This window comes from Megascapheus bottae, chromosome 2, assembly GCF_031878675.1.
Source record: "Megascapheus bottae isolate mThoBot1 chromosome 2, mThoBot2.hap1, whole genome shotgun sequence".
Lineage (NCBI taxonomy): Eukaryota > Metazoa > Chordata > Mammalia > Rodentia > Geomyidae > Megascapheus > Megascapheus bottae.
Window position 1 is genome coordinate 35,631,879 of NC_143510.1, and position 17,149 is coordinate 35,649,027.

At 41.3% G+C, this 17,149-nt stretch overlaps 1 protein-coding gene across 1 annotated transcript in view; it reads right to left on the bottom strand.

The window, feature by feature from the left end:
- The window catches only part of Frmd4b (FERM domain containing 4B), a 132,308-nt gene that overhangs the window by 22,279 nt on the left and 92,880 nt on the right, over positions 1-17,149 (bottom strand). Inside the window, exons 11-13 of the mRNA XM_090323916.1 lie at positions 14,585-14,671; positions 2,085-2,161; positions 329-467 (exon numbers count right to left, since the gene is read on the bottom strand). Coding sequence (XP_090180042.1) covers positions 329-467; positions 2,085-2,161; positions 14,585-14,671 — 303 coding nt within the window. The remainder of the gene's footprint in view (positions 1-328; positions 468-2,084; positions 2,162-14,584; positions 14,672-17,149) is intronic.

Below are 17,149 nucleotides of genomic sequence, written 5' to 3' on the forward strand. Positions count from 1 at the left end.
GCTGACAAGAGAAACAAAAAATCTTAATAAGCTTTGCATTCAAAATGTTTTGTTCACTATAAGTGATTTTCTTGTCACAAGAAACACCACCTGTGTGTCTATACGTATGCATGCCAGTGTTAGAACTTTTAAATTAACTGCATCTATTGCCTGTCTTTTAAATGAATGAAAGAAATGAAAACAATTGGTAATGCAGCTAACAACTAAAGGCAAAAATACTTCAAAGGACAAAATGCACCGGGCCTTGCATATTTGCTGAGAAAGTTTATTTCCTAAATAGATATAAGACTTGGTCTGTTCCCCCATGAAAACATGTCTAGTTACTTACTTTGCTCTGCTTCCGGTCCAGGTAGAACTGATGCTGACTAATAGCCATTATCCAGATGGATTTGATCAGAGAAGAGTTTGCATACCACGTTTGCACGTACAGGCCGCTTTGCCCAAAGGTCCTCCGAGACACTGAAATCCTGGAAGATGAAGGAAAGTGGTGGAATCTATAGCTGTGAACTCAAGGACCCCTGCTGTCCTCTTCCTCTTCCTTGTCCCTGCTGGTTACTAGGTGACTGACCCGCTCCTGATTTTTCCCCCTTTTATGATAAAACTACTCGGATCTAGGCAATCTTGCATATTTTCAAAACCACATATGCATAACACTCAAAAGTGGAATAGGCATCAGTCAAAGGAGAGGCTCCACAAAAGTCCTTTAGTTAGAAAAACGGGACCACCATAAGAAGTGGAGGATATGAGGTGATGATTTAAAGAGGACCACATGGCTGGGGGCTCGAGGGCCTGTCTCAGACGAAGAAAGAGCTTGTCTGATCTAGGTAGACCAAATCTACCTAGGATATGAATAGAACATTAGGACATGAATAGAATGATATAAACTGGAAATATCTTAGACTAGAGTATTGTTTGTGCATCTCACACAATAAGGAAAGACAAGAGGGAGAGACAGGAGGTGGTGGGGTGCAGAGGAGAGCTGTGTGTGTGTGTGTGTGTGTGTGTGTGTGTGTGTGTGTGTGTGAGGGGGGGGGGGAGGGGGGAGGGAGGAGGGGGTTACTAATGTTCCTGATAGAAATTTGGCTTATCTCCTCAGGTCATGGTTTCCTTTCTGCAGCTGTTTCCTCCCATCTCTCTGACCTCCAAACCATCCATAAACTTCTTTATCTTAAGAGCTAAGGGAGGGGGGAGGGTAATGGGTACCAAGACATGTGAAAGGGTATCAATGTAAGTGAATTAATGCACCTTCTATCTGGCAAATATCATGTAACCCTTTTATTAATTACAATAAAAATATATTAAAAAATAAATTAAAAAAAAATTTCACGGGCCAGGAGTTTGGCCTAGTGGTTAAAGTGCTTGCCTAGCATGCATGAAGACCAGGGTTCAATTCCTCGGTACCACATATAGAAAAAAAGCCGGAAATGGTGCTGAGGCTCAAGTGGTAGAGCTCTAGCCTTGAGAAAGTCCAAGGACAGTGCTCAGGCCCTGAGCTCAAGCCCAGGACTGGCAAAAAAAAAAAAAAAAAAAAAAAAAAAAATTTCACTACAGGAAAAAAAAAAAGAGCTAAGGGAACCTACATCCTGATTTTCATTCATGCTGATAACTTGACAACTATTTTTTTTAAGAACTAAATTAAGAATGATCAAAGGATTTGAATAGATTATTTCTCTTAATTTCTACCCATGGGCCAATAAACTCATGAAGAGAGACTCTGATCCTCATTAATCCTGTGGGAAATGCAAATCAATTTAAACCAGGAGATAACTTTTTCACACTACAAGGATGTCTTTAGCACTGCAGCGTGTGCAAGCACACACGTGCACACATAGCGGGTGGTAGTAAGGATGTATAGGAATTGGAATCTCCCATATTGCTGACAGGAATGCAAAGCTGTCCAATGTTTTGGAGAGTCTATCTTCCCTGAGGGTTAAAGACAGTTACCCTGTCACCCCCCCCCCCAATGTTAGGTGTAACCTCTAGAAAATAAAAGCATACATGCATACAAAAACCTACACACCAAATATCCACAGCAGTGTTATTCACAGGGAGTCTGGGGCCAGACAAAAAGGTTTGATTCTTACCTTCGTGGATCATGAACCTCAACGGCAAATTTTTTCTCACGGAAATATAAATTCTCCAGCTGCTTCCACTGAAATAACTAAAAAAGAAATAGTAATAAGAGAAAACAGAAAAGTCACACAGCTACTAATTACTCTTCTTTTTACAGAGTCCCCAAATCACCTTAATAAACAAAATGATTTTTAAGTTCTCAGGCATGTAGGCTGATAAAGTTAAGCCCAAATAAATGATTCATCAACTTTTTTTTTAAAACCCAAATCAACCACAACCTGAAAGTTTTTCATTCCTTCCTCTGACAGTTAACTTGTACCTTTTCAGCTTCATCTGACAAATCTTCTTTGAACAATAAAACCAAGCATGGGAACACACATAATATTTTTCCTCTGACTCAACTAAACAATAGGAAACCTGCACAGATTCCAGTAAGCCTAAACCTTCTTAAAGATGTTAATTTCCTACGTGAGTGGAAAGATACTGGATGGAGAATCTTTAAGATCAGAATTACTTTAAGATCGCAGATTACATTTCAGAGGAATGTGAAGTGAAAGTAAAAGAAAAGCCCGCCCTGTCCCCCTCTCCCCCCTCCCCACCCCTGCCCTCCCCTCTTCCTACCCCTAGGCACGAAAGACTCTCAGACTTGGTAGTTTCTCACCTAGCAGAAATGCCACAGTAGCTGATCCCCAGCAACTGGGGGCTGGTGGTAGGAGGGTGCCCAGTTTGTGAAGAGACCCCCCCCTTCCAACCCCTCCCCACAACTTTTCAAGTCTCATTCCTCTGCTGACTTTGTGGTGCTGGGTTCAGTGTGATGTGCCAGCTTGCCAAAATCAAACTTTGTCAGAAAAGTAAATAATTTGGTGCAAAAGAAAAGGAGGAATTAGAGCTGAGGGTGCTTGGCTGTCTCTTCCAGGCGCAAGCCATTCCCCTCTTCTAAGCTCAGGTAGCCTAAAGCCTCCTCAAGGTCTTCCCTTGAACTTAGTGCATGCCACTTCCATGACAGTGGGGGACGTGAGGGCGCAGGGCGCTTGCACAGGAGTCGGGCTGCATGTCTCAACTGTGGTCAGGGAATCTGAACAAGCACATTTTAAATGGCCTCAGTAAGGAGCGCTTCACATCTCTGCAACACACTCCCACCAGAACCATTTCCCGTAAGACAGGGAGACTGCATCAACATGTGACCCTCACAGAGATCAGCAGCACGAGCTGAAAGTTTCCAACCAAGTGCAGCCAGCCCTGGGACCCCAGCAGGAAAATCACCCACAACCCAAGGACGTGGGCTGTGATCAGAACACAGGGCTGTCGACAGCCGGGTTCAAGGAGGAGAGAGAGTAAAAGTTTACATCTACATACCCAGGTCCTCCAGTGTCTGTGGACTTGAGGCTGTCATTTCTTTCAATCCATAAATTCCCAAAGATGGGACAAAATAACGAGAAGGAAAGCCGTAGTGCTATGTACACCCCCCCTTCCGACGGCAGCTCCAGTGCCTTGTGAGCTGAGTTTCATAAGACTAGGTGTAACTTCATTTCACAAACCATGCCTCCCACGGCTGGTCCGCCCCTGACATCAGCAAGTCTGCCCAGCCACACCTCCCATCCAGAGAGGAGGGCGGAGGGCTGGCTTCCCCCACCACCACCCAAGAAGGGAGACTTCTGTCCGTGTGGCTGAGACGAGGGTGATACTTTCCGGGAAATGAGCCACTTGCAGTCCAGGCACCAATCTCACCGGAGACTGTGTTAAGAATTTTTTTTTTTCCATGCCCAAGTCTGCTCACCACCACATGAACAGGTTCTACCGGAAGGTTGAGAAGGTGGCTCAGCTGTGTTTTCCTTCCCCAGTCATTCCCACACACAGAAAAGCCGGGGCTCTGCTTGAAACTTGATCCCTGTTCGCCACCCCTCCCCCTCCAATCACTAGAGGGTAAATACTAGTGCAGCAGCACTAGTCTACATTCTGCATTAGCAAGCAGCCCATGCCGAGGGCTTACACTCCTCTGGAGAACTTAACATAAATTAGGTACATAGCTAATCAGGACAAACGGATGTTGGGGGAACTTGCACTAGAGAAGTTGCTTACCACTTCACACAATAAAGGCACACTGGAAGATGAAGAGGCTGTAAGGAAAACATTCTGCCTTTGAGGGAAGAGATATATGTTGGAAGTATGCTTTTTTCCATTTTCTACATTTTCTATTGGTTGGAGAAGTTATGTACCGTATGAAATCTTATAGGTCATTAACAGTATATATTCATGTACATACAAACACCCTTGAAATTTTCCTAGGAAGACAGAAAAAAAAAGCCTGTTGCTGGTATTAGAGTTGTAATCCTAGCTACTCAAAGAGGCTAAGGTCTGAATATCATGATTCAAAACCAGCCCAGGCACAAGGCTGTGAGGTTCTTATTTCCCACTAAATATCAAAAGGCCAGAAGCAGAGGTATAGTCCAAGTGGTAGAGCACCAGCATAAAGAAGGAAAGCTGAAGGATAGCACCCAGGCCCTGAGTTCAAGCCCTCATACTGGCATGTAGAAATAAAACAAATTCCTGGGCTGGGAGTTTGGCCTAGTGGATTCGATTCCTCAGTACCACATAGAAAAAGCTGGAAGTGGCACTGTGGCTCAAGTGGTAGAGCTCTAGCCTTGAGAAAGCTCAAGGACAGTGCCCAGGCCCTCAGTTCAAGCCCCAGGACTGGCAAAAATATAAAATAAACTAAAAATTTCTCTCTCTCTCTCTCTCTCTCTCTCTCTCTCTCTCTCTCTCTCTCTCTCTCTCTCTCTCTCTCTCTCTCTCTCTCATCAGACATGGGGCTTAAATTCAGGGTGTGAGTGTTATCCCTGAGCTTTTTTGCTCGAAGCTGGCACTCTACCACTTTGAACAGCTCTACTTCTGGTTTTTGGGTGGTTGGCTGGAGATAAGAGCATCATGATGGAATTTTGTACCCGAGATGGCTTTGATCGGTGAGCCTCAGGGCTCAGCCTCCTGAGTAGCTACAATTACTGGGGTGAGCTATCAGTAATTCCTTTGCGATCAACAAACATTTCTTGAACACCTTCAGTGGGCAGGTCCTCCTCCTGTTGTCAAATCATGAGTAAGTCCTTCCTTCTTCCTCCATCCCTCTCCACATGAGCCAAGTCCAGAACAGCAGACTGCCTAGGACTGGATCAGATTGTGCTATCTGGGCAGTTGTTTAACTCCCTTGAGCCTCACTTTTGTCTTCTCCAAAATGGACCAGCAATACCTGCATGCCAAGACAGTCCGAAATTTCAGTAAGACTGTACAGTGCTTAGCCCAGAATACATGTTTACTAAGTGGCAAAGCTAGGTGTACTGCTATGAAAGACTCTGCATCTACAGCTCTAATTTTATCTGATTTTTTTTTCTAATCTCTAATTTTCTAATCTAGTTGAGAACAACCACTTAACAGCAGAAAGAAACCTAGAAACAGCTATCTGAACCCCACATCTGTCTTTCCACTGACGGAAACTTCTGAGTTAATCTGTTGACATAGCTGTGTCACTCAGAACTCTGATTCTATGAGTTTCAGACTCTGTTGATTTCGGGGGTGGTTTCATGATAAACCCTGTAGGTAGGAAATCTGCTCACTGCCCTGCACCCTGGAGGTCACATATGAAGAGAGAGGGTGGGGTACAGACACTGCCCTATGGCAGATGCATCTAAGCAAGCTCCCACCTGTCTGGAGTAGCCAGACAAAAAGAATGGGTCTGAACAGGTAGGAGAATGCTGAGCATCTGGTACCTGTCCCCAGGCAGGGGAACCACTTGGAGGGTCATGAAAGACCCAGGGAAAGCTTTGGCAGAAAAGATTCAGATTAGCTCTTGACAGAAAGTAACAGTTACCCAAGCTAACCACTAAGCAGTAAAAAATAGCTGGGTACTGGTGGCTCACACCTATGATCCTAGCTATTCAGAAGGCTGAGTTCTAAGGAAGGCAGTTCAAAGTTAGCTCGGTAGGAAAGTCTGTGAGACTCATCTCCAAAACTGGAAGTGATGCTGTGACTCAAAATGGTTGAGCACTAACCTTGAGCAAAAGAGCTCAGGGATAGCACCCAGGTCCGGAGTTCAAGTCCCACTACAACCAACATAAAAGAAAAAAAAAAGAATAGTGAAGACGGTACAGTCACAGCAGCTTGGCATTGTAGTTGCACTTGTATTATAGGTTAATCATTTAACTGAGAATGCACCTGGAAATGACTACAGTCAGGAGACTCCCAGCTAAAGTACATCAAACAATGACTCACCTAAGGTGATCCCCTGCTGTAACCCAAAGCAAAACACCGTGATGAGGATTGGCCTATGTTTTTTCATGTTGAAAGGTTATATTTGCTGAACACACTACAACACATAAATATGAGAGTTTGTGTTATGTATAAAACAAATATACAGGGGCCAGGAGTTTGGCCTAGTGGTTGAGTGCTTGCCTAGCACGCATGAAGACCCTGGTTCGATTCCTCGGTACCACATACACATAGAAAAAAGCCAGAAATGGTACTGTAGTTCAAGTGGTAGAGTTCTAGCCTTGAGAAAACCCAAGAATGCTCAGACCCTGAGTTCAAGTCTCAGGACTGGCAAAACAAAACCAAACAAAAAATAAATATACATATATGTAAAGTATGTGTGTGTATATATGTGTGTGTGTGTGTGTGTGTGTGTGTGTGTGTGTGTCTTCATTTTTTACTTTCTGATGATACTTGGGATTGAACGCAGAGCCACAGCCTTGCTGAGCAATTACTCTGCAATTGGGACACAATTGCTCCACAACACCAGTCCTTTTGCTTTTAGTTTGTTTTTCAAATAGGGTCTCATGCTTTTCCTTGGGCTGGACTTGAACTGTGATCTTTCCTACCTTCTCCTTCCAGTTTAGTTGGGATTATAAGCAATGCATCACTATGTCGGGCCATGTGTGGTTGGGGGAGAGTCCTGGGATTTAAACTCAGTGCCTAGGTGCTATCCCTGAGGCTCAGTTGAGCCACAGCTCTGCTTCTAGCCTGTTAGGTGGTTAAATGGAGTTGAGTCTCATGGACTTTGCTGCTTTGGTTGGCTTCAAACCTTGATCCTGGGATCTCAGCCTCTTGAGTAGCTAGGATTACAGGAGTGAGCCACCAGCACTCAGCTTCATGATGGTTTTATTCCATCCACATGCCCCAGGATGCTAGGCATCCTACAGTGTGCAAGACAGATCTACAGCGAAAATGTCAACATTACTTTGATTGACAATTCCTCAGCCATACAGCACAGTATGTAGTGGTGTTACCCCTAGGCTTTCATTGCTAGAATACATTGACTCAGATGATAACACTTTTTGCTCTAAAATAATGAACTTTGGAGTTCTACTTCTCTAGACTAGATTATGTCATGAGGGGTAAATGGTTGTTTAGGCAGCTTCAGACCTTACAAAAGTCACCTGCCAGAGGAACTGACAACAATCAGTGAGCTACAAGTTCCTCACACCCCGGGGAATGACAATTGTCTTCAAATGTGATTTCATTACCTGATAGATGTAAAAGAGCACATCTGAAATGTAAGGAATAAAATACATTGGGTGTTTACAGCTTTAGAAGATACAGTTCTGGGTGTTGGAAAATGTGCATTATAAAAGCTGACATGTAAAGGTGTCATCTCACCCAAGGTTTCATCTGTGGCCAAATGTCTATCCTCCCAGAACTGAGCTAATGACTTCCTGTTAAAACTTGCATGCGACAGCAGACTGTGTGCCTTTGAGACAGCCAGGGCCGGCCTGCTGCACATAGCTGCCTGCATGGTTTGGGGGCTTTATGTTGAAAATCTCTATATCTAAATATATTTAGACATATATATTTATACATATATATTTCCAGATGAAATTCCAGGTCCTTGTTGTCAAAGACTATGGTTTTGTTTTGCTTTTCCTTAAAAAGAAATTAAAAAACAAACAAACAAAAACTAGTCGAGGGACCTTGCAAAAGCAACAGACTAATAAATGTTTTTCTTGGAAAACAAACAAACAAACAAACAAAGAGAAAGTCTAGTATAATATGCTATGTTGCTGTGTTATTAGAAACTTTTTTTTTTTTTGGTTGGTTGGAGCACTTGAACTCTGGGCCTGGGCACTCTCCCTGAGCTCTTCAGTTCCAGACTAGTAGTGTTTTACCACTTTGAGCCACAGTGCCACTTCCGGGTTTTTGGTGGCTAATTGGAGATAAGAGTCTCAAAGACTTTTGTGCCTAGGATGGCTTTGAACTGTAAATGTCAGATCTTAGCCTCCTGAGTAGCTAGGGCATAAGCCACCAGTGCCTCACTTTTTAGAAACTTATTAAAGCCAGATAAACTTTTAAAGCTAGGGGCCGGGAGTTTGGCCTAGTGGTAGAGTGCTTGCCTAGCATGCACGAAGACCCGGGTTCAATTCCTCGGTACCACATCCATAGAAAAAAGCTGGAAGTGGTGCTGAGGCTCAAGTGGTAGAGTGCTAAGCCTTGAGAAAGTCCAAGGACAGTGCTCAGGCCCTGAGCCCAAGCCCAGGACTGGCAAAAAAACAAAAAACAAAACAACTTTTAAAGCTAGATAAATCAAACTCTGCTACCTCTTCTCCCTTATCCCACCCCTTCAACAAAAAAAACAGAAAAAAGAAAAAAAATTCCAGGCCTATTAATCACTGGTCACAAGTATACAGTGAAGAAATCATTATTGTGTATGGCTCTTCATAGAATGATTTGTTGTAGTTGCTAATTGCTTTGCTCTGCATTCAGACTGGTCAGTTCTATTTAAGAGCTACCTTTCATTTTTCTTCATGTGTCAACCATCTGGTCTTTGTTCAATGCCTTGATACATCAAGTAACCGGATGATGAATGACATCTGATGGTTCTGCCTGTGTGCCATTTCCTCCTGCGCTAAGAGCATCTGTCATTACTGTGGGAGAGAAATGTTCTCACTTTGGAAGCTGTGGTTATATAGCAGGCTCTTCTCAGTTTTAAAATGAACTTACCTTCTTCCCGGCAACACACCCTGGGCTTTGACTAGAACCAGCCACTTACTTGATAAGCAGCTCACCTTCCGGTTCTCGGTTTAAATGTAGCCTTTCTCAGGGAAGCTTTCCCTACACATGCAAGTGCCCTCCCCCCACCCCACTAGTTTTCCTTGTCATCTTGTCTGTTTCCATCAGAAGCAAGTCAGAATTTTAAATTATGTTTTCATCTCTTTGCTTACATGTTCCTAATCCTACCCTGAAACACTTCAAAAGGAATAAATACAGGTCTATTTTGATACTTCCACTTGGCATCATGATACCTTAAGTTGTCTACAGCCTTGGCCTTCCAACTAGGGCCAATACTTCCCAGCCTCCTTTGCAGTGAGTCATGGTAGCCTTATGAATGAGAACATTCTCTTTCTATCTTCTCCAGCAATATCCAGTCAAATTCAGGGAAGTTCCTCAACTTAGACTTTTAACTTACAATACTACAATTCCTAAACTTCTTGTGAAGGAGAAAACACCACCCAATTCACTATACTTATAAATCAGAGGGGAGGCAAAACATTTGAACTCAGTGAAAACATTCCCTACTTCACTGCGTCTGAGAGACAGAGAGTAGACAGAATGATCTAAATGGGATGTACGAGAAAATAAAGGCCTAGAAATAATAAGTGTCCTCCAGGGTCAGCCACTGGCCAGTGAGAATGTAGAACTGGTTCTCATTTCAAATCCATGCTCTAGAGTTGGAGTTCTGCTTCCACAGGCTCTGCAGGTTTTAGTAACAATCAGATTGATTATTGGTGTGGCTGGAGCTTAATTATACCCTTTATGAACAGGATGGACAGGTCTCAGGATGACATCTTGTAATCCCAGCTTTCTCTTCCATACCATGCTTCATTTTGTCTTTATGTAGAAAGTGTGATTAGACAGGACATGTTTTCATCTTTCCCACAACTAATATCCTCTATAGTTAAGGCAGTATTAGAAGTAGCTTCTGATCAAGATTCCTGGTATGAAATTGGTGGTGGAAAGAGGAACGAGAGGCTGAAATAGTCAATATGACTAGCATGCATGAAGACCCGGGTTCGATTCCTGGGTACCACATACATAGAAAAAAGCCAGAAGTGGTGCTGAGGCTCAAGTGGTAGTGCTCAGGCCCTGAGCTCAAGCCCAGGACTGGCAAAAGAAAGAAAGAAAGAGGAAAAGAAAGGAAGGAAGGAAAGAAGGAAGGAAGGAAGGAAGGAAGGAAGGAAGGAAGGACAAAACCACTCTACTGTCTTGAAATAAAACAAGCCCTGTGTAGTTTTATGACAAGGGAAGAGGAAAGTCTTTGTGCTTATCCCTAACTCACCTGGCTGTAGGCACTAGAGAATCCCAACATTTTCTTTTTTAATCAGTTAATGACGGCCTAGAACTTTTTCCCACCTTCAATGAGGAAGTTCATCATCAGACTTTCTTGGCAATGCATAATACAAAAAGATGCCAATCTTGAAAGGCAATTTCCTCCTGGGATGGTCTAGTGATGACACCATGACTAGCATGCCATTTTATTCTCCCATCTCTGCCAGCTGACTGGCTCTGGTTTTCCCAGGTGAAATTCTTGCCAGAGGGATAGAAATTAGTCACAACCAATAGTTATACTCCATTCAGCCACTCCTTTCTGAAGAACAGACATTTGTTCTAGAAACACATGATACAATAAAAATGTAGTAGATCCTTAAGGGATTTCCCCCACTATTTTTCTTAAAGTAATCTTTTCTCTAAAGTAATATTTCTCTTCCATACCATGCTTCATTTTATCTTCATGTAGAAAGTGTGATTAGACAGGACATGTTTTCATCTTTCCCACAACTAATATCCTCTATAATTAGGGCAGTATTAGAAGTAGCTTCTGATCAAGATTCCTGGTGTGAAATCGGTGAATTGGTGAAATTGATGTGAAATTAAAAATTTTTAAATGCCCTACCACTTAGGATTTAGTCAAGTTCTGGTATAGTTGCACCATCTATAAGTGTTTGCAAAATACTTTATAGAGAAAGGAAGAATTGAACAATAAAACTGTTGATGAGCTGACACTTTAATGCTCTAAATTTTGTGATGAATTATGAGGAATTTAAATATTTCTCTTCATATGTTTCTCACCTTTGGGAATTATAGTTAATTGGGAACAGAAGGTCTTAGAAATCCCTTACAATAACTTCCTACTCCACCAGGACCATGAATCTGTAGCCATTATGGGTCCCTGTTCTAGCCAGTGACCTAAGAATATTTCTCATATATTCTGATCCTCTGCTTCTTTCATTACCAAATAATGACTGACTATAAGTCATTCACTGGTGACTGGATCAGGATAGTACTAAAGTAGAACTCCATTTAGTTCTTCCAGCCACCCTTTGTGGCAGGCAGTACCACCATACACCAATGAGAAAACCAGTTTGCAAGAAAGACTAAAGGACATGCTCAAGGTCACACAGCAGGCAGACATCCTGAACAAGGAAGGTCTGGGATGTCCCCTAAACTCTTGCCCTACATTATTTATTGTACTACATGGGAGGAAAACAAACCATTGGCCTCCTGGAGTGGCAGAAAAAAAAAAAGCTTTAAAGCTAAATTCCATGAAGAGGACCTACTGGGTTCTCTAGGAGGTAAAACACGGTGGACAGCACTCACAGGCAATAATTAACAGACACTTATCTAGAAAGTCTGGCAGGCCTCTGCTGGCGTGTCCTGAAACAACCTCTTTTTAAAACATCCGTTTGGGCTCAGTCTTTCTTTTGGTATATCTTTGTCCTAGCTTGCTGTTAAACCACGTTATAATAGTATAGTCATGTGGCTCAAGAGAATGAGTGTTTCAGGGCTTCCTTTACAACCTTTATTCAATGAGTGTCAGCATTCGGAAATGTTTAACTTATGCATTCATTTATTGGTTTAAGCTGGATGAGGAGAGGGACTTATAGAACACTCCGCACCCTTTTCAATGAACTCAAATTACTAGGGCATAAGAAAAACTAAGTATATGGAAGCAAAATTCTTTGTCAGATTTTAACAGAAGAAGAAAGCAGAAAGCAAAAGATGGTAGAGGGTAAACACATTCTGCAATAATTGAAAAGAGATTGCAATAAAAAAAAGAGCATAAAAACATAGGAAGTGTTTTTCTGTTTCCTTTAGAAGTGTGTGGCATGTCTTGAAATGACATAGGGAAACAGTGCAAATAAAAAAAAAAAAGGGAAGTGGCTTCTGACTTCAGAATGAATAAGCCAACCTGATTATCATCAGTGTCAGGCAATATTTACTAATTTTTATGAAGCTGTGAATGCAGAGAAGCTGTGAGTCATAAGTGCGCAAAAGAGGAAATTAAGTTAATATTTACTGTGTAGATTCTGACTCAACATTCTTTAGGGGAAAAAAATCTACTTGTTTTTGTTTGTTTGTTTTGCTTTTGTTTCTGTTTTTGTCAGTTGTGGGGCTTGAACTCTGGGCGTGGGCACTGTCCCTGAGCTCTTCAGCTCAAGGCTACTACCCTACCCCTTGAGCCACAGCAACACTTCCAGTTCTCTAGTGGTTAATTGGAGATAAGAGTCTCACAGACATTAGTGCTCGGGCTGGCTTTGAACTGTGCTCCTCAGATCTCAGCCTTCTGAGCTAGGATTATAGGCATGAGCCACCTCGCCGGGCTTGTTTTGTTTTGTTTTTTTCTTTGAGGCATTTCCATTCTGAGGGAATCTCAATCTTTTAAAGTATGTTAGTTGAGAAATTACAAGTTGATTTAAATTATGTGTGTTCTTTTAATTAATTGTTATTACTTTGTGTTAGTCCTAGGCTTAAACTCATGGCCAGAGAGCTCTCTTTTAAGCTGATGTTCTACTATTTGAGCCACATCCCACATATGGCTTTTTGCTGATTAACACATCAGAGATGTGTCTCACTGACTTTCTTGTCCTGTCTGGCTTCAAACCACAATCTGCACTGGATTAGGTTCAAGGGGTAGAGCACTTGTTCCATAAGTACAAGCCCAAGTTCAATCCCTTGTACTACTAATATATCTGATAAACACAATCCTGAGTAGCTAGCACTATAGGTGTGAGCTAGATTACGCACTGAAGTATAATGCCTACACCTGCTCAAATAGGAACATATATGCTCTCTTGATGTCTCTTATATAATTAATAATTTCTAGTAAGAAGCCTCAATGTCCAACTAGTCCGGTCCAAGAGCTTGGGAGGAGGTTGTGGGCAGCTCAAGGCTACTCTTACCTGTCACAACTCTCAGATGGTGACAAGGAGAGGAGGTATATTTTCATGACTCAAGGAAGACCGTGAGCATGGACCCTGAGAAGTTGCAGAGTGCTGTGGAATGATTCGGGGCTGCTTTATGAAGAGTAGAACATGAGACAGATGGGCAGGAGAGGACTGATTTAAGGCTGTGATGTTAGGTGGAAATGATGCAGGTTGATTGAACAGGATCTGCTGATAGAGGCATTGCTTTACTCTTGCATCTGCTTGTGATGGTGGCACAATCAATCAGATAGCATGAGCAAATCTTTTCTGTCCCTGTAAGGATGCTCAAAGGGTTGGAAGCAGCTGGATGAGGATCTATACATAGACTCATCAATTTTTACATAGGCAAAAAGTCTACTGGACACATGCTTTCAGCCAAGAGAGGCAGCTTCATAATCAAATAAGTGGCAACATCCCGGAAAATCCAAATCTCAAAGACTGTGACCTTTCATCTTCATATACAGTGTGGGTTTTTTTTTAAGCTTTCTTTACAAAAAGTAAACATGCTTATTTCAGAAAACTGTGAAATGGCAATAAGGGAAAAATAGAGGCTGGCACTGGTATGGCCTGTACCAATAATCTGACCTGCTCAGGAGGCAGACTGATGTCAAGGGCCAGCTCAGGCAGAAAAGTTTGCTAGACTCTATCTTTGAATTAACCAGCAAAGCGCTCTGCAGGAGTGGCTCAAGGGGTAGAACACCAGTCAAAACACAAGGCCTTGAGTTCAAACCTCAGCGCACACACACACACACACACACACACACACACACACACACACACACACAAAAGATAAGTACACAGTAGAAGCTGTTATAGCACAAAGATGACTATGACCATAGTATCCAGAAGTAACTGAATCCAAATTCTGGATTCAAAATATATTCATTCAGCTACCCAACCCTTCAAATACATGTTTAAATATGCATGTATGTACTCATGTATGTACATATACAAATATAAAATTTATAAAACACATGGCAACTTTCTGCTCATGCAAACAAAACAGAAACATATGCATAGGTGCAGTCTATATCCTGGTAACGAAGCCTCAGTGCATTACTCTGGAATAAATGAAGAGAATCAGGTAGACAGTGTACAAATGAGTTGTAGAAAACACTTCAGCGTTCATTTGAGTCTTTCTAGACCTATGGCTTCCCTAAGCACACTAGTGATTTGCCCAAGGCTCCTCAAGGTCTTCTTGACAAAGGCACAGCCAGCTCTCCATCAGTTCAAGGTCCTCCTGAGTTTATAAAATGAGTCACACTTACTTTCCGAGGCTTCACTTTATCCTGTACATCATACTGGCCGATTCCTTTATAGCTGATCCCAAGCCACCAGGGAAGTCCTTGTTTGTCCTAGAAGAAGGAAAATAGTGAGAAAGAACAAAGACCTAACTGTTAAGCCTTCTAGAGGGCCAGTAGTAGTCACCAGTCTCCTCTCTTCACAAGTATTAACAGGTCCAAGCCAAGTTGTCTTGACAAACCAAACACTACTTAAAAGACTTGTCGTTCAAATGTTATTATCTTTCTTCAAATATGTGTGTGTGTGTGTGTGTGTGTGTGTAAAGAGACCAATACTTTTTATCTCATCAAAAAGGATAAAATATTACTGTTTGGATTAAACAGTTGGATAGAGGCAAGATCTAAGTAATTCACCTGGGAATGTACCCCTTATGGAGCCAGTTATCCATTATTTTGTTATCCATTAATGGATAACAAAAAACCCTCTTGTTCTCTCAATTAGTAACCAGCCATAAAGTTTGGAGAAGTTCCCAAAGAATTACAACAACCAGAAAACTGGTTCCAAGCCCTGACTTTTACAACACAATTAACAATGGACATAACAACATCCCCAAACCCTTTTGGATAAGTGTATAACTCAACATCAGAATTGGTGAGTGATCATTTTGTGATAGAGATGAGGACGGGAACAGCACATTTTTCTTCATAAATCTATGTTCTAGTAGTTGTCAGAGGGAAGGACAAAATGAAAGGAAAATGCAGGCTCCAAAATACACATTCATACAAATTGAAAATCAGTAGAAATTAAATTATACATAGTTTTAGTACAGGGCATCTTCACTATGCAAATATTTATGATCTAATTTCCCAGCATCTTCAATTGTAAAAAATGATAACATTGTTGTAACATAAAAAAGTCACTCAAGGGCCAGGAGTTTGGCCTAGTGGTTAAAGTGCTTGCCTAGCATGCATGAAGACCCGGGTTCAATTCCTCGGTACCACATATAGAAAAAAGCCGGAAGTGGTGCTGAGGCTCAAGTGGTAGAGCTCTAGCCTTGAGAAAGTCCAAGGCCAGTGGTCAGGCCCTGAGCTCAAGCCCAGGACTGGCAAAAAAAAAAAAAAAAGTCACTCAAAAAGTCCCTTGGTTATCTCATAGTGTTACAATATTTCACCTTGTTATCTGATATATTTTATATATGCTTAATTGGTTATTTGAAATTGGATCGGAAAGGGGGGAAATCCAGATGAGCGGGGGGAGGGGAGGAAGGAAAATGGGACCATGTCATGAGAAAGGGTATCAATATTTGTGAAGTAATGCACCTTCTATCTAGTGAATATAATGTAACCCTTCTCTTAATTATGATAAAAAATATATGGAAAAAGAAGAAGGGAAGAAAGCAAGAAGTTAATGAGAGAGAAAAAAGGACAAAGATAAAAAGATAAATGATAACCAGAAGCTGTCTTTTTTCAAACATATGTTTTTGCTTTCTTGTCAAATATCAGATTATGTAAGTATAAGGGTTCATTTCTGGGTCTTCCAGTATCTTCCATCTGTCTTCAGGCCTACTTTTATGCCAGTAAAAAGTGGCTTTTGTTATTTTGTTATCTCTGTAGTAAAGTTTGAGATGTCTCATCAAAAAAAAAAAAAAAGTCACTCAAGCCAAGAGCTAAAGGTTCATACCAATAATCCTAGTTATTCAGTAGGCTGAGATCTAAGGATCAAGATTTAGAGCCAACCTGGGTAGACAAGTCCAAATCTCTGATTTATAAGCAAAAAGCTAGGAAGAAGGTCTGGCTCAAGTGGTACTGTACCAGCTTTAGTAAGTAAAACAGCCTTGAAAGGCCCTAGTAATCTCTCTCTGTCTCTGTCTTTCCCTCTCTCTTTCTTTCTCTCACCCACACATTTACTCAAGAATGAATCAATAAATGACTAATCTTTTAGACAAGACTCCTGACTTAAATATAATTCCTTACCATCAAAATATTTCTTAGTTAACCTCCTTTTGCTGATAAACTCTGAAAATACTATGCAAAATATCACACATATGGTATAATTCTCATACAGAAAAACGGTCAGATGAAAACGTAGTAACAATGGAGGCATGAACAATGGTTTGTGGGGAACATATACTTAGCATGTAAGAACACCTAGGTTCAACCCCTAGCACCAAAGAGGAATTAAATAAGAAAGAATGATCTCAGTACCTTACTGCTAAGAGAAGCCTTAGGAAAGCATCTAATAGGTGGCAAGTATTTGCAAAGAATAACATGATCTATAATTTGTTAAAAATAACAAAGGGAAAAAAACAAGACGAACAATGCCTTTTCCAAACAAAAAGATGAACAATGCCGTTTCCTGAAGATCATGTTTTTAGAATTATAAAATTTTAAAGAAATTAATTTTAATGTTGTATCCATTAGGAAAAAAAAAAGTGCCAGGCACTAGTAACTCATGCCTATAATCCTAGCTATTCAGGAGACTGAGATTGGAGATTCTTACTTGAAAACAGTCCAGGCAGGGAAATTCCATTACATTTTTTTTTTTTTAAACAAAGGTTAATTAGAAAAATTAACCACTAAAAAGCCAGAGTG